At 36.9% G+C, this 19,063-nt stretch overlaps 1 protein-coding gene across 1 annotated transcript in view; it reads right to left on the bottom strand.

The window, feature by feature from the left end:
- Positions 1-8,341: 8,341 nt before the first annotated feature.
- LOC110577016 (homeobox protein MSX-2-like) overlaps positions 8,342-19,063 on the bottom strand; it is a 64,314-nt gene continuing 53,592 nt past the window's right edge. Inside the window, 2 exon segments of the mRNA XM_021686245.1 lie at positions 8,342-9,071; positions 9,073-9,170. Coding sequence (XP_021541920.1) covers positions 8,342-9,071; positions 9,073-9,170 — 828 coding nt within the window.

Raw genomic sequence — 19,063 nt, 5'->3', positions numbered from 1 at the left:
CATGAGTTGGAGACTGCTCTCCTAGAAATGTAATTAGAAAATAAAATGCTGTTTTGTATTACCTCAAGCAATTTTGCTATGAAAAACCAGGAAGAAAACAATCTTACATTTCACTCTGAGTTTAAAAAAGCTCTATCTTTCTGGCAATGCCTGATTTGAATTCATAGACTGCACATTATAGGGCATATGTGGACATTTATACCTCTATCAGAAATTATTTCCATATTACGATAAATAGGCTTGGGATATGGGTACTTCTAAATAACTATCTTTATGAAATATATTATTTTAATATGCATTTTCCCTGCCTTCCACTTCACTGGCAGGTGGGCGAGAGGTTCCTATTCTTTAAACACGAATGAGACTGGGCAGTGCTCCACTTAGCTCTTTCTCCTGCTTCAGTGATAATGTAATTCATAGGAAATTCTGCCTTAACTCTGCTTTGTAGTATTTTCTAACGCTTGCTACACTCTGAAAAAGTGCAGTTTTATTCAAGTCCATTCTGCTGTGGAAAAAAAAAATAAAATGGAAGTGGGGAGAGCAGGAATAAAGATAGACATAACACACAAGCAAAAATATGTTGATAGAGGGGTTTAACAGAAAATGAAGTCAGCAGGGGTCTGTGTTATGTACCACCATGAAAAAATAGAAGACAGATCAACACCACCCTATGCTTTGCAGGCTTCCATTAAGGGAGTTTGTGTGTGTGTGAGTAAATGGTCTTTAAGTCTGAGCCTTTTTTGTGGTTTTGACTGTAAAAAGTGCTGGTGAGGATGTAGAGAAAGGGGAACCGTCCTACACTGTTGATGGGAATGCAAACTGGTGCAGCCACTCTGGAAAACAGTATGGAGTTTTCTCAAAAAGTTAAAAATAGAACTACCCTACGATCCAGCAATTGCACTACTGGGTATTTACCCAAAAGATACAAAAATACTCATGCAAACGGGTACATGCACCCCAATTTTTATAGCAGCATTATCAACAACAGCCGAATTATGTAAAGAGCCCAAGTGTCCATCAACTGATGAATGGATAAAGAAGATGTGGTGTATATATGCACAATGGAATATGACTCAGCCATCAAAAAGAATGAAATCTTGCCATTTGCAATGACATGGATGGAGCTAGAAAGTATGATGCTAAGTGAGATAAGTCAGTCAGAGAAAGACAAATACCATATGATCCACTCATGTGCAGAATTTAAGAAAAAACAAATGGGAAAAGGGAAAAAAAGACGGAGGGAGGCAAACCAAGAAACAGACTCTTAATGATAGAGAACAAACTGATTTTGTGATGGGGATTAAGGAGGGCACATGTTGTGTGATGGGGATTAAGGAGGGCACGTGTTGTGATGAGCACCGGGTGATGTATGGAAGTGTTGAATCACTGTATTGTACACCTGAAACTAATATTACACCATATGTTAACTGGACTTAAATAAAACCTTTTAAAAAAAAGGATATATAGACATTGTTCCTGCCCTATGATTCTAGTGCTGAAATCAGTCTAGTTGATGCTCTCTGTTTCTAAATGTATTGTAAAAAGTAAAAAAAAAAAAGATACCTGTTTAATACCATGAGTTTTATACTAACATGTTATATTTGTTAATGGTAAACTGAATCAGAAGGAAAAAAAGTTGAGTGAAAAGAATTGATTACATAATCTATCCCAATTTCATCAGTTGCTCATTGGATATAGGATACAGTCAATACTTGTGAATGTCTCTCTTCCTTTTTTTCTCTTCATCTGTGGGCCCTCTTGGTGAGCAAAAAAAAGCATCCACCTTTTCTTCCCATTTTCACATTTCAGTTAAAAAATCTTCATGATGAACATGTTACATCTATCTTTTATTTTTTATTTATTTACATTTAAATACTTTATTTATTTGTCAGAGAGAGAGTGCGTGCATGAGCAGGAGGAGTAGCAGGCAGAGGGAGAAGCAGGCTCCCTGCTGAGCAAGGAGTCGAGATGCAGGACTCGATCCCAGGGCCCTGGGACCATGACCTGAGCCGAAGGCAGACGCTTAACTGACTGAGCCACCCAGGTGTCCCTACTTCTATCTTTTAACGGAATATAGATTACTCACATTTGAACTGGCTTGAACTTGTATGTCAAAGTTTAAGTAATTTGAGTCCATAAGTATAGTTGATGTAAAATACATTGCTGTAAGTTTAACTAATGACCCACAGCTAACACACATATGTTTCATTGGTATGAAATACACTAATAGTAATTTATAATCAAAAGGCAAGTACAGGAGTAGTAAAACATTATGTGACATCCTCAGAAGCACATTGATGATACCCGAATACTAGAATCGCCACTATTCTTGGGCCTGCATGTGTGGGAAGCGAGATGCTCCTTTGTCAGTCATTGCTAGGCCACTACGTTTCCTAATAGGATGTTTTTATTAGCTTACTGAGATATCTTTGGCAAATAAAATTTATATATACTTAAGGTGTACAATGTGATGATTTGATATACATCGTGAAATGATTCTCACAAATTAGCAAAGACACACCTCACATAGTTACCAGTTTTTTTTGTTTTGTGTGTGTGTGTGTGTGTGTGTGTGGTGAGAACATTCAAGATCTACTATCTTAGCAAATTTCAAGTATGAAGTATGGTATTATTAACTAGAATCACCAGGATGTACATTCGATCCTCAGAGCTTATTCATCTTATAACTGCAAGTTTTTACTCTTTGACATACATCTCCCAACTTCCTCCAGCTGCCCCAGACCCTGGCAACCATCATTCTATTCTCTGTTTCTGTGAACTAGACTCTTTTAGATTCAAGCAAGATTACATGGTATTTTTCTTCCTCTGCTTTATTTCACTTAGCTTATTGTCCTCCTGTTTCATCCATGTTTTCGTAAATGGCAGGATTTCCTTCTTTCTCACTGCTGAATAATTGAATGTATATACCGCATCTTCTTTATCCATTCATCTGTCTATGGGCATTTCAGTTATTTCTGTATCTTAGCAATTGTGAATAATGCTTTAATGAACATGAGGGTGCAGCTATCTCTTCGATTAGAATTTCATTTCCTTTGGATATATAACTAAAATTGGGATTGCTGAATCATATGGTAGCTCTATTTTTATTCATTTATTCATTTTAGTTAACTCCATATTGTTTTCCATAATGGCTACACCAACTTACATTTCCACTAAGAGTGCACAAGGGTTCCTTTTTCTTCAAACGCTCACCACATTTATCTCTTGCCTTTTTGATAATAGCCATCCTACAAGATTTGATGTGATAGCTCATTGTGGTTTTGATTTGCATTTCCCTGATGACTGGTGATGTTGTGCGCCTTTAAATATACCAGTTGGCCCCTTGTATACTGGAAAATATCTATTCAGGTCCTTTGCCCATTTTTTTTTAATCAAGTTATTTGGCTTTTTGCCACTGAGTTGTAGTATTATGTATTTTGAATGTTATCCACTTGTTGGATATGTGGTTTGCAAATATTTTTTTTTCCCATTGTGTAGGTTGCCTTTTCATTTTGTTGATTGTTTCCTTTGTTGTGCAGAAGCTTTTTAGTTTGATGCAATTCCACTTGTGTATTTTTACTTTTGCTGCCTGTGCTTTTGGTATCATATCCAGGAAATCTTTGACCTCTTTCTTGGGGGCATGTCACCCCTGTAATCCATGTGTCCCTTCCATCCACAGAGCACAGAAGGCACACAGAGAAATCCTTTGTCTAGTGGATTTTTCTTGTAGTAAATTATTATTACTAATTATATTATGTAACCTAACCTTGGATGGCTTCTGCCTATCTGAGGTTTTTCTTGCTCCTTCTCTTTTTATCTAGAAATTTGTCTACTGCTTATTGTAAAGAGTGTATGACCACTCGCCTTCTTTTTAAATTTTATCTTGCCTGCCACTCTTTGGTGTGTAATAGATTTCAGTTGAAGTCTCATGACCAACTTGGACTTTGAACTCTCCCATTTTAAGTAAAGAACTATTAGTTTAATCAGTTAGAGCTCTGGTACCTAATTTGTATCTTCTTACAGATTTGAAGAGGATTGTCTTGCCTTTCAGGGATTTCTTTCAATTTGGCCAAAGTTGTATTGTATTTGACTGTTATTCTCCATAGACTCTGGTCAGGATTGTGATGAACTGATATTTTTCTTCTTGAAAACTTGAATTTTGGGGGGTCATTTTGTGTACCATAGGAGAGAGAATACTTTTTCTCTACCATATTCAACAAAAATGGAATTCTTAAAAATACTAAATTTACCACTAAAATCAATGAAAAAGTTTTTGTGATCCTATATTTTTTACAAATAATACTTATTATTATTTATGCCACATAATATGAGTCTATTCTTATACATATTATACCTAAACCTCTCCTTAAAACTCTGAAAACCATGTCTGATTTTTTTTATATTTTATATACTAATGAACGGAGGCTCAGTGGAACTAAGTATCTTGCCAGCGTCTAATTAAGAATTAAGATACAATAACCTGATAGACAAGTAATTTATCATCTTTACCCAAACTTCCTCTTTGGTCTAACTTCTTCTCCCTCTCTCATATGAGTGATCCGTTCTTGATACAATGAATAAAAACAATTCTCTGAAAGGATGATCTCTCATGAGTACCTGCTTCAACATAGCCCCTAATGAACACTAAATCTAGTAGGTGATGTTTTCCCTTGTGCTGCATGCTGTATCATTTTAACAACATAGCCAAAACCCTTTTATCTGGCATTTTCAGAATGTTGGGCTTAATTTGCCCATTCACTTGGTATAGGCTACATCATTTATTCCTTAAAACTTTTTACACTGCTTTGAATAAGCAAGACGTTTATGTCATTGGTGCAAGTCCCAATTATTGTGTCTGTTTTGTCCAAGTTTATTAGCATTTTGTGGAATCTTCAAAGGATTTGGTTAAGATCATTTAATTTGTTAATTAATGTTATATTTTGATATTTTTATGCTTTGTAACACTTTGTTGCTTCTTTGCTGGTGTGGACATTTTGGTTCTTATTCTATGAACACTTTTACCTCATTCTTTTCAACTCTGGTCTTATATGATATCAAAATCCTCACTTTTCAGCGAAGTCTTCTTCTGTGCCACAAGGGCAGATGGGATTTGAGACATAGCCTGCTTTTCTTGATATCTGTCATCTAAACATAATATGAAATCAAGAATCCATGCAGTTGTTCTGACTTAATTTTACCTTGTCTTTTTCCCCCCATAAGTTATAAATAGATGAGCTGCCTAACATGAGCTGAGAACAAAAAGAGGAGACGAGGGTTACTGGTGCTGCGTGCTTGTGATGTGGTTACTTGAGAATCAGAAAACTTATATTCTCATCCCATGGGATCTTAGGGTAGCCAATTAAACACTGTGGTCTAATGTTTCTTTGTAGGAAAAATGAAAGAGGCTGGCTTAGATTACTCGGAGGTCTTTTTTAGTTAAAAACAAAAAAAACAAAAAAAAACCCCACTTTAGTTTCATTTTTTGTATGTAGAAATCTTTGAAAACTGTGAGGTTGAACTGGAAACTATAAAACATGAAATACAATGTGTCTGGGGCATAGGATGAATCTAGCCCAGAGTGAGGGTTTAGTCTGGTCTAAGTAGGCCAGGACTTCACTGACAAATCTTGATGATTTTATGGTAATGGGCAGAGAATCATTAAGGGTTTTGAAACGAGTACTGACTAAAGGAAAATGAAAATGATACTTTAATATCTGGGCAGTGTGGTGTAATTGAATAAGAAACAACTAGAAGTAAAAAGAAGAAGAAAGAAAGACTATCAAGTATTATATGGAAAAACATCCACAAGGTTGAAATCTAATCATTTCCAGCACTTTCTTATCTGTTTTGCAGATAATAAAGAATTCTGAGAAAGTGATGGGAAATACTACCTAAGCAAACAATATGACAGAGCTGAAAAAAATAGTAAGTTGTAGGGGCATCATAGAAGATCTTTAAGAACTGGGCTCCCACCCACCCAAATAAGTAAGCCCTTTTAGTAATATCATACTAGTAAATATTTCTCTCCTCCTTTTTCTGCACCTTACTCACAGTTCCCCAACACCAATATAACAGGTAATGATGCTAAGAAGAGTCAACTAACAAAAATGGGCCAAACAATAGTCTTTCTTAGGAATAGGGACTACAAAAAATGACTTTTGTTATTAAGTTTTTGGATGATTAAACTGGGAGAAGACGTAGCTGTTTTTTTGTCATTTGCAGAGGGAAGCAACTATTTCCTGGATATAAACAAGACCAAATTGGGACTAGACTCAGCATAGTGTCACTCTAAAATAAAAATATTACAAATCCAATCCCCAAAGCAAAGAAAACCAATGTAATACTTTAATACATGTCCTTGTAGGTGCCTGGTGGGGAAAAGGATTTTACTACGTAAGAAATTTAGAGACTTTCTAATCACCTCATTTCCACACTCTCTTCCCAAAGTGACACTGATCATGTCTATAGCTACAAATCAATCCTCCCTCTCCCTCCATCATTTTCCAAGATGATTCTGTGCCACATGGCTGTAGCTCCATTATTAATTCTTCCCTATGCAGCATCATTCATATAAAATGCTCTAATTCTCAAGACTTTATCAAATCTTTTTTCTTCCTTGTTTCAATAAACACAAGGAAAGCTCTGTAAGCTACAAGTTTGGAAGAAGCGTATTTGTCTTCGTGGGTTGGAGCTGGACATGAGAAGCGGGGCATAGAGAAAACTCTCATAATACATTACATTTGTTTTACCTGACCCACAGAGAAAAATATGTCTAAAGTAAGAGGATGTCATAGAGCAGGTGCACAGGGAAGAGGGACCCTAAGACTCAAGAAAGAGAGTAAGAGGTTCCTTTAATTTATGACACTTCACCCACAGTTACATTCTTACTTTTCTGAGGCCCATCTGGACTTGGGGAAGAAAGTGAGACACCCTGGACTTATTTAATCCCCACCCCTCCTGGCTCGTGACTCCTAAAATCAGAGGTGTTCAGTTACTCATGATATAAGAATTCTTTTTTTTTTTTACTGCAATAAAACAAACGTTTAATTTAATTCAGAATAAGAGATAAGAAATAACTCTTCAATAAAATATATAAAATTATACAAGGCACCCTTTCAAAGGGAAAAAAGGTTACGGGGGGGGGGGGGGGGGGGGGAAAGATGGAGAGAAAGATGAAGTACCAGGGAGCTAAATGGGCTGTTTGACAACACCATTTTTAGCAAGTCAAAACATGGCTTTACCCTCTGCCCGCAGCATGTTAAAAAGTATATAAATTTTTCTAGTAAGTTTAGCACATATGGTAGGTACACACACAGAGAAAGCATGATTTTTTTTTCTTTCTGGATCTATTCATTGTTCAAGAATATTTAGCATATAGGTAATGGTTACAGTATATATATATATTTTTTAAGCAGAGAATTAATTACACTCCCCGCCCCCCAATCACCTTTGCAATGTGTGAGGACTGACTTGTACCTAGTATTTCACAGAAACCATCAATTCCCCTGACATGCTTTAACTTTTTACTCTCCAATTGTCTGAAATGGAGTTAAGCAACAGCCTTGAGAGGAATTAGGAAGTACTTCCAAGTCCCACCTTACCCCAAGGCATTCTCAGGATTCTTCCCATCCCCCTTTTATTGATCTTACCAAAAAAAAAAAAAAAAATTAAAACTTTAACAATCTGTAACAATGTGGACAGAGGGAAAAATATAAGGCCAAATATGGTAGTATCTAATGAGTTTTAAATGCATGTAAAAATGCAAAAACACGATGTGTCCTCGTCATTTTGAGGAATCTCTCCATATCTACTTCCTATGCATCGTGCCTAATTCTAACCTTTGTTTTCCATAAGCAAAAGTCAATCATCCCATCAAAATCACCAAATGTCAGCAATTTTAGCAAATAATTGGTCTCTCCTATAAGAAAAAACAAATGGACTTAAGCAGTCTCTTTTAGGAAGGTGATATATAGAAAAAAGTATACATATGTGCATATAAATTTTGCCTTTCAAAATAATCTGAATTTTTATGTCTGCTGTATAAAAATGTCATTATATTTTATTATATATATATATATTTATATAGAAAAACCATCAGAGCCAATCTTTGTGAAAGGAGGAGGGGGCATCTAGAAGATCACACCAAGAAAATGGGGCTTGGTGCCTCCAGCCTAAAGAACAAATTCGAACTATGTCTGTGGCCCTGTGGGCCTAGCCGCTTAGGGTGGCGCATGCAAGGTTTGCAGAGCAGGAGCACAGGCTTGGTACTGCCTTCTTGGAGAGGGAGGGGTGGATCCATTTAAACAAACATCCATCACGGAGTCTATGGAGCTGGTCTTCCTTAGGATAGATGGTACATGCCGTATCCGACTGGAGTCGCATAGAGTCCGACGGGCGGGATGGGGAGCACAGGTCTATGGAAAGGGTAGGAGGCTCCATATATGGATGCTGCTTGCAGGGGCGAGTTGATGGGGAAAGGGAGGCTGAAGCCAGAGGGCAGCATAGGTTTTGCAGCCATTTTCAGCTTTTCTAGTTCTGCCTCCTGCAGTCTTTAACCCTTGGCCCTTCGGTTCTGGAACCAGATTTTGACCTGGGTCTGTGTGAGGTTCAGAGAGCTGGAGAACTCTGCACGCTCTGCAATGGAGAGGTACTGTTTCTGGCGGAACTTGCGCTCCAGAGCCAGGAGCTGGGACGTGGTGAAGGGCGTTCTTGGCTTCCGATTGGTCTCCTGCTTCGGCAGGGTGCAGGTGGTGGGGCTCATGTGTCTTGGCGGCGGCGAGTATCTGCTGGGTTCCTGCATCCATGCGGCTCCGTCTTCTGAGTTTTCCGACTTGACCGAGGCGGTCTCGAAGGGCTTGACCGGCGGCCCGGGGCTGTGAGCTTCTCGGGCGCCGTGTCCAGGCAGTAGCAGTGGCCGCAGGGTGGCCCTGGCGGAGGCGCTTTGGCCTGGCAGTGGGGACGCCTCTTTGGGCGGCTTCTTGTCTGACATGAGCGCCTCCACGCTGAAGGGCAGGCTGGAGACCTTGACGCGGCGCTCCTCGGCGGCCCCCTCTGCTCCCCCAGGCCCCGGGAGGCCCAGCCACCATCGCCGGGCCCTCCTCATGACTTCTCTGCCCTACATAGCTTCCTGCGCGCAACTCCCCGTATAAGAATTCTGAGGCCAGCTTTCTCTAGATAGAAGTCTAAAAGTTTATCTTTCAAAACTGGAGAGATTCAGGTACCTCATGAGCTGTAGTAATTATTCTCCAAGTTAAAATCAACTATTAACTGCACTTAAATCAAAGGAGAAGTAAAATTAAAACTGAGACCAGGAGGAGGAAATAACTACGTCATATAGACGACTATCATAACCTTTAGCACCTACCTTTCAGAGCAAATACAATCTATGTATAAATCATATATTTATGAAACTGCTTTCCTGCAAAATTTAATATAAACTACATAACAATAGCCACTCATCTTTTTTACATGCTTTCCTAATAGTATACTTGAAAATTTAACAAATTTTATCTTAAATGTTTGAGGGTTTTTTTTTTTAATCATGGCGAGACTAGAAATGTCATTATATTGCTTACTTAATGCTTATATTAAAAGTTTGCATAACAGAATTTTACAATAAGCTTATGTATTGCTTATATATGTGATTAAAATTATCATCATCATGGTGATAGAACTGCTACAAAACTATCATGATTATCATCATAGTGTACTATCTTTATTCACTTAACAATATTTAAAATTATCTTGTTTGCATATTTTCTACCTCCTTCCACTTGACTGAGAGTTTTGTGAGAGCAGGGGCTTTGCCTGCCTTGTTCTTTCTTTTTTTTTTTTTTTAAGATTTATTTATTTATTTATTTCTTAGAGAAAGAGCATGAGAGGGTGGAGGGTCAGAGGGAGAAGCAGACTCCCCGCCGAGCAGGGAGCCGGATGCGGGACTCGATCCCGGGACTCCAGGATCATGACCTGAGCCGAAGGCAGTCGCTTAACCAACTGAGCCACCCAGGTGCCCATGCCTTGTTCTTCCTATTCTTCATACCTAGAACAGTTGCTAAGACTTACTGAGGCTCCATGTCAAATAGTCCTAAAAAGATAATAGGAAAACCAGTCATTGTGTGTTTCTGATGTTATACTATCTATCTATCTATCCATCTATCTATCTATCTATCTATCTATCTATCTATCTATCTATCTATCTATTTATCTCTCTATATATATATCTAAATATCTATCTGTATATATCATACAATATATGAAGTGTTCTTGCAAAAATGTTTAATTGAAAGGTGACCACTACATCAAAAACTAATGATGTAGTATATGCTGGCTAACTAACCAAAGCTCTAGATTTAATTTCCAATTTACAGAAAAACAGAGCATATAGACACTGTGGAAACACTAAATACAATGTGGAAACAATATATAAATATAGAATAAGAAACATTCCATTAGGCAGATTGCCTGGGATCCCCTAAAATTAAGTGTTTTGGGGAAAAAGGTGTAACTCTATTTGATTTAAAATGACTAAAAGTGGAAATATAACATATCAAAATTTATGGGATGTAGAAAAAGAGATTCTAAGAAAGAAGTTCATACTCAGAAATGCCTACCTCAAGAAAAAAGAGTCTCAAATAAACAACCTAACTTTATACCTGAAAGAACTAAAATAAGAACAAATGAAGCCCAAAGTTAGTAGAAGAAAGGAAATAACAAAGATTAAAGCAGAAATAAATGAAGTAGATACTAAAAAGACAATAGAAAAGATCAGTGAAACTAAGAGCTGTTTCTTTGAAGAGATAAACAGAATTGACAAGCCCTTAGCTAGGCTCACCAAGAAAAAAAAAGAGAGAGCTCAATAAATTAAATCAGAAATGAAAAAGGAGATATTACAACTGATACCACAGAAATGTAGAGGATAATAAGAGATTACTAAGAACACTGATAGGCCAACAAATTGGACAACTTAGAAAAAATGTATCAATTCCTAGAATCATGAAGAAATAAATCTGAACAGAGCAATTACTAGTAGGGAGATTGAATCAGTAATTCAAAACCTCCCAATAAACAAAAGTCCAGGTGAAAGCTCTACTGTTGAACTCTACCAAACATTTAGAAAAATTAATACTTATCCTTCTCAAATTTTTCCAAAAAATAGAAGGAATTCTTGTAAACCCATTTTATGATGCCAGCATAACCCTGATACCAAAACTAGACAAGGATGCCACAAGAAAAGAAAATTGGGGGCCCAAATATCCCTGATGAACATAGATGCAAAAATCCTCAAGAAAACATTAGCAAACTAAATTCAATAATACCTTAAAAGTATCGTTCACAGCGATCAAATGGGATTTATCCAGGAATGTGAGGATGGTTCAACATCCACAAATCAGTCAATGTGATACACCACAATAACAAATGAATGATAAAAATCCTAGGATTATCTCAAAAGATGCAAAAAAAAGCATCTGACAGAATGCAACATTCATTTATGATAAAATCTCTCAACAAAACAGGTACAGTGGGAATGCACCCCCAACATAATAAAGGTCATACATGCCAAGGCCACAACTTGAGTACATCTTATGAAACACTCAGTAAGAAGTACCCAGCTTAGCTCTCTTGAATTTCTGACTGCTGAGCCTGTGAAATAATGAATGTCTATGGTTTTAAGCTGCTAAGTTTAGGGTAATTTGTCACTTCGAATAGGTAACTAATGCAAACCCTTCAAAAAGTACTTTGATTTTCTGCACTAGATTTCCTATGTAAAGCTTCTGAAACAAAGAATGTTTATTTCTTTGATATTTTCTAGAACACCAACAATTCCATCAGTCTTGTATAAAACTGTTCAAAAGAAGTCTTATTTACTTACTGCATGCCTATTAGGACATCCATGACCTAAACTGAATTTCTAGAGAGGAACAGAAGCATAGAGTAAAAGGAATAAGGAGGAAAAGGCAACAAAATCAGAAAGAATTAGAGAAAAATAAGTAGGCAAAACGAAATGAGGAAAAATGTTCAGAGAAGTCAACAAAATGTTTGTCTTTGATGATAATTGCTACCAAATAATTCACATTACTCTTATTTTATTCTTGAGCCAGACATTTTTGCTTTGTATTACTTTATGTTATTTTTTTACCTGCCTCAACTTTTACAATGAAAATTTAAAGATCCAATCATTGAAGATAAATAAATAAATAAATAAATATCCAATAATTGGTCTCAGATAGGAGTAAAGTAGTAGGTAAAATATTTGTATGTTTATACGTATATAAACATATAAATGAAAATTTAAAGATGCAATAATTGGTCTCAGATATGAGTAAAGTAGTAGGTGAAGTATTTATGTATTTATATTTATTATACTTATTTACATTTAATATTTATATATTCACCATTTTAACTTCTGGTTTGTAATTGGCAAATACACATTTTTTTTAAAGATTTTATTTATTTATTTGAGACAGAGAGAATGAGAGAGAGAGAGCACTTGAGAGGGGGGAGGGTCAGAGGCAGAAGCAGGCTCCCTGCCGAGCAGGGAGCCCGATGCGGGACTTGATCCAGGGACTCCAGGATCACGACCTGAGCCGAAGGCAGTTGCTTAACCAACTGAGCCACCCAGGCGCCCGGCAAATACACATTTTTAAAGCTCCATAATTTCCTTTAAACTCTTAATGTTATGTTTTTCCTAATGGACAATGATAAGATCATCATTGCTCACAATCTATACACGTGTGGCATTTTATAAGAGAAATGAAGCATTCACCTTGTGTTTCCTTGAGCTTGCAGGGAGTTTGGCAGTGTTTGCACCAGAGACGAGCATTCCGTTTGGGGACTGAATTCAAGACTGATGTACTTTTCTTAGCCTTACAGACCAGTAGAAATATCTACAGGGTAGGGTGGAAAATTGATGGGTAGGAGTAAAGGTGCCACCATGACTCCGTTTGCTTGTAAGTGTATGTGACATCAAATTTATTTTACTTCCACAAAACTTAAAATTAATTCCTTGGTATCTCCCTGTTGTCATTTCTTTGTAAGACCTTATATGGAGAGGTTAATGAGGAAAATTGTGTTTTCTGAAATGATTAGGTCAGCAGCATAGATAGAATAGAAATAACTTCTCTCACTCTTCCAAGTATAGCAGTCTTAACATTTCTGAAAATGGTAAAGACAAATAATTTGAGTACACTCTGAAGACTCAAACAAGACAATACATGTAAGTAGAGAAAGGTCATTTGTAACTTCTAACCATCTTAACTGGTTTCAATTGCATCTCCTTAATAAAGGAGACATTTGCTGAGGGTAAGGCACTGTGGCACATGAAGTATAGGGACTATATCAAAAGAAAGAATTTCAGTGAGCTATTTTTATTATTAATAATATCAGACAGGTGTTCTTCAACATACCCTCTGTTGTTTTCCTAGAACTAATATGAATGTTAATTTAAATATTAATCTAATTAACGGGGTGTGTGCGTGTGTATGTGTGTGTGCATGTGTGTGTGTTATGCGGTGTGCACTTGGTGCAAGGAGAAATGGTAAACACAAAAAGAAGTCAGGGCTTTTTGTTGTGTTTTGTTTTTTCCATTTAGATACGATTTCCCATAGAAATGACAGTATGTTTCTCCACAAATACTGCTGCTCGCTCTTCCTTGGCTCCTGTGTCCAGGGAAATATCCAGCATTTTATCTGGCCAGAGTTTCACAGAGTAGATTGAACTGATACAAGGGAAGAGCTTTCTAAAGGCTATTTTTGGTCTGTAGTGCCCCGAGAGTCCATTCCAAGGCTCACTTCATGGATTTTGAAGGCAGCAAGTCAGAGAACCTGGTCTAGCTTTTGGAAACTGCCCTGTTTGGAAAGGGCATGGAACATGGGACTACAAGTTGCTTTGTGAAGGGCTCTGGGGAAGATCCTGCACGCATGATTCTTTGCATTGCTGTTTTCACTTTCTGGACCAGGGTTTTCCCACTGTCACAAGGTGGTTATATTAAAAAGGGCAAGATTTAACTGTGATCTTCGAGAGTAAGACCCGTGTTTGGTGTATACTACATTTATACCACAACTCTAAGCTTAGCCTAAACACGAGTTTCCATTGTAAGGTTTATTCTCAAATGTAGAAAACTGTCCTGCCAACTGAAGTTAGTGCTTCGATTTGCAACTGATTATAGAACCTCTGTATTTGGTGGAGGGGAAAACTAAGCCAGTCATCAGAGTCCACAAACTGGTCCACTAATTACACTGAAACGGTAGTTCTGAGCACATCCCACCAGAACCTAATGGTGCCACATGAGGAATATTTTCCTTCTCTCCTGTACCCTGAAACGAAATGTACATTTTTCTTACTGACTAGTTTCACTAACAAGGCCAAAAGGTAGTGAAAGCCCGTCTCTCTCTGAGAGAAAATCATCTCTGATCAATAGTTCCCCTCTGATGCTCGCTCTGTAATGTATATCAGAGCCCGGGCTGCAAGAAGCTGAGTAACCTGCTCCCGCCCACTGTGTGGCCAGGAGCCAGCGAGGCACTTAGCGGAGCTCTTGGTCCTCCACCAGCCTTTGATGGCATTTTATGCATCTGAACATTGGGAGTCTTTTTGACTTCCCCAACAGCAAACATAAATTTCACTCTAATGTTGTTACAAAAGAAAGTCAGTTAAGAACACAGCACTTGTATCAAAATGTTCAAACTGACTTTTAGTGTGTAGCATTCTACTCCAAGAAATACAGGGGTAATTAAAATATAACCAGAAAGGTGATAATGGAATACAATAGAATCCAAAATCATCCTCTATGACACTGAGCTTTGTTTTGTTCTTGATAGGGTATACACAAAATCATAAGTAACATCTGCTCTTAACTGAATGGAAAAGCAAAAGTTTAAGTTATGATATTTCAAATGACACCAGCCACAGACAAGCCAAGGAAGATAAGATGCTGGTAAAATCCTTGGACAGTATTGGAGGAGAAAGATACATTACCAGTGAAAGAGCAACATTTTGAATACAGATGAAATTTGTACACCCACTTGCCTCCCCCGCAACAATAACAAAGCAAATGATTTTGCTGAGCATTACTTAAACCTTGCTTAAATTATCACTTCTAAGTCATCAAATCCATTTATTGTAATAATGGAAAAAGTTATATCCGGCACCAAAATTTGCTTGTAAAAAATAATCTAATAGTTTTCTATTACTGTTTTTGTGGAAATAATGATTTTCATGGCTATTAATATCTGATATATTGGCTTTATTTCATTCTACTTTATTTAACAATTAAAATGCTGTTAATGCTATAAAATAGAAAACTCTATCTGACTCTGAATAAAAATCACTCACTACCTTCCACTGCTTCTTTTGGTCCTTTTAATGTGAGGATATTTACCTTGTGATTCAATAGACAGTGAAAAATATTTCCTTTTTTCTTCAAAATTCTACTTGAAATGTCAAGAGTCTTTCACCTTTAACTGACAGGTTTCATGACCAAGCAAACTTCTTACTGTTGATTAAGAGTGGTTCCAAAATATAGTGCTTGCTGTACACGCGCACGCACATACACACACACGTACGCACACATGCACGCACGCACACACACACAACATAAACGTATGTAATCACCTCTTTCGTTTGTAACATGATGAATTCAGTGCAAGAGTAAGGTATTTCCTGTCCCTCCTAAACTCCTACAGTGTGAGACTTAAAATAGCTGTTATCACTAAAAGATTTTATAATGTGACACAGTCTTATTTCATAAATTTCACTAGTAAATAATATTTTATTGTATGAATGACCCAAAATATATTGATCTAGTCTACTGAAAATGGACATCCAGTGTTTTGTGTTGTGTCTGGGTGCATGTGAGTGTGTGTTTTTTTAGTATTAGCAATGCTTCCAAAAGGGACGTTATTTAACATGTCATCTGATGAGCATGTGTGTATTCTGTAGCATGTATGTATACATACGGATGTGTATACATGTGTGTGTAGTGTGGATGTGTGTATATATGTATATTCCTATATTTAATTATCGGGTTGTATTTATGTGCATGTTTAACTTTACTAGGCAATGCCTCACGGATTTCTAATGTGGCCGTATCATTTTATATGCCCATCAAATGTAGATAAGTGATCCCAGGGGTACCCATCCTTGAAAACACTTGTTACTATCAGATTTTAAAGTTTTTGCCATAGGAAAAGTGTCAATTTTCTTTTTCTTTTTTTTTTCTTTGTTTACCAAGATAGTTTAGGGTGTTTAATGGTCATTTTATTTCCCATTCTATAAAGTTATATTTACACCTTTATTCACTTTTCATCTGGTTTATTTGTCTTTTTTTTCTAATTCATAGAAAGTTTTTATATATTCTGGATATGAGTAAATTGTAGGCAAAATGGGTTGGAAGTATTTTACTTTTTTTAAGGATTTTATTTTTATTTTTTGTCTTTTGGTATTTATTAATAAACAGAATATTTAAATGTAAGATTGTGAAATTTATTAATAGTTCCCCTTTTCACTTAATCTTAATTAAAACATCCTTTTAAACCTACTTATAAAAATACCTCTTCTGTTTTACTCTAGAGATATTTATTCTAGCTTTTATATATAAATTCCTCTAATTGTTAGAGTAGGCAGTTAGTTAAGTTCTAACAGGATGCCTGGAGGCCAGCAAAGAGTAAGGCATGGTTGACTATGAGGACGTCAGAGGTCCATGCTGGCAGCACTCTAAAACGAAACTGTAAGAAACCAGGTCAAACCAGACAGGCCCAAGGTGGCTGACAAAGTAGGCCAAAGTTCACAGTGGTCCTTCATTATACTACAGTGCCTACTAAAATCTCCTCCCTAAGGGTGCCATGACAAGAAACCTACGACCAAATAAGGAAGAAAAAAAACCCAGAACCCACATTCCTGGAAGAGACCACCCTGCTTCCAAGAAATCCCTACCTCAAGTGGTGAATATTCCATCCTTTGGTTAACAGTTGTCAAAAGACAGAAACCCAAAACCCAGTGGGCAAAACTCTCCCTTCCGCACCCACTCTCACATCTCCAGAGCTTACTTTGGCTTTAATAAACTTTCCTGCTAGGACTGCTCTTCCACTGTGTTATGTCTGTCCTTGAATTCTTTCTCCTGATAAGACAGACCAAGGGTCTCCTGCAACATCACTTGGACTGGCTGGATCGAGGCCTCAGGGCCTGAGGTTCTCTCAGTCCACCTGGCAACAAAATCATTTTAGTTGTTTGTATGTGTGCTGAAAAGTTCAGTTCATTTAAATCACATTATAAGAACTGTTATACATGATTTGTTTTCTACCATAATGTTTGTTTTCTGTTTCCTTTTTTTTTTCTTCTCTCTCTCTCTTTCTTCATTTTGGCCATTTATTTGGATTGAGTTTCCCTTCAATATTTCATTATTTTTTCATAACTAATATGGAAGTTATACTTACTATGTCTTCATAATTTTGTGGTTGCCTTTGGAATTTTAATATTCACCTAAAATGTTCGAGCATAAGTATTTTTACCTTTTTTTTCTGGACAACACAAAGATCTGAAAATTATTTCACTCCGAAGCCCCAGCTCTCCCCTCCCCCCTCCTAATAACACACAGTGGCTCATAATCCTGGACTTTAGTTCTTTCTACCTTGGTTCCTTTAACCACAAAACCTAGATGTTTTCTTTGTTGTTGGGATTCATGCTATGTTTAACATTTACATTATTTACCATCATTTCATACATATAATACTTTCTTCCTGGTTTACTAAGACCCAGTTTTTAGAATCCTAGATACAGACAAATAAACACAGGCAGATGCTAATGGCATTGTTGTTCACCCTCACAAATGTTTGTTATTTCTGCTGTCAATTTTTTTTTTAATTTCCAAAAGTTTAGCTATGTCTTTTAAACTCATGTTGTTAATATATTATCCAGAGAGGAGTTGGTCTTCACATCTAGTTTACCATTTGGAGAAAAAATGGAAACAAACCCAGCATCTTGAAAGAAAAGAATGGCGGGTAAATTTTTCAGAGGAATATTTATTGTGTAAGATGCCAATATCCATAAAGTATTTGAAAATTTGGGGAAATAAAACAACTTGAAAATTTTAGCAAAAGGTAGTGTGTAAGTTTCCGAAATATCCCTCTGACCCGACGAGTTGGAAATGATGTATGGCAGGGGTGGTGTAGACACTTGGGTATTACCAACAGAGGAATGTCTGTAAGCAAGGCATCTTTGGAAAAATAGAAAGTCCCCAGCTTATGAGAATTAAAATAACTCTTTATATATTTGAAGGCCTGTCACAACAACATAAATTTCATCAGTAAGCAGAGTTTAAAATACCATTTTCTCTGAGTTGATTCGTATTTTGTTTCACTGGTCTGTCATAACAATTACTGATTTCTTTACCTGACAATGGCCATTGATATTAAGGCTTAAGAATGGGATTTTTTTTTTAATGCCACTCGTATACATTCAGAAGGAGATAGAGTTGAAAGTTAAATGTTTCTCACTGAAAAAAAAAAATTCCTTTAATTTTCTGCCCACTAAAGTGTTGCCATCTCATGTCATTTTAATATGCAGTTAACCAGAGGATGGAAATGCTATGATTTATTGTGACAGGGTAAATAAAGCAATAAGAGCAAATCTAATTTAAGCATGCATCACTGAGCATGCCTTTTCACTCCCGCTTGATAGCTAACCAAAATGATCCAATGAAAAATAAAAGGCGAGCTGCATTAAAAGTGGGAGACTGACTGGTTTTTGAGCGCACTAAGAGCCTGTTGTGTAGTTAGGGTTCTGCACCTCTTCCTGACTTCTAGCTGAGAGCTGGGAAAGGCTTATCATGATCTTCTTAAGCATTTTTTCACTTCCTGCTGCTCTTTGAACCATTGAGCGCAGCTGATTCTTCTTTCAGGAAGCCTAGATTTGAAATTTATCTCTCCCATTTACTAGCTGGGGGTTCCTGGGCAAGTTCTTTAACAAGCTACACCTCCATTTCTATGTCTATAAAATGGAAGTACAAATCATGTCAAACTAACACAGGTCTGTGAGTGTTGAATGAGATAATATGTGTAGAGCACTTAGCGAT

This window comes from Neomonachus schauinslandi, chromosome 14 (assembly GCF_002201575.2).
Source record: "Neomonachus schauinslandi chromosome 14, ASM220157v2, whole genome shotgun sequence".
Classification (NCBI taxonomy): Eukaryota; Metazoa; Chordata; class Mammalia; order Carnivora; family Phocidae; genus Neomonachus; species Neomonachus schauinslandi.
The sequence above is the reverse complement of the archived record's forward strand: the minus strand, read 5'-3'. Positions and strand labels throughout refer to the sequence as shown.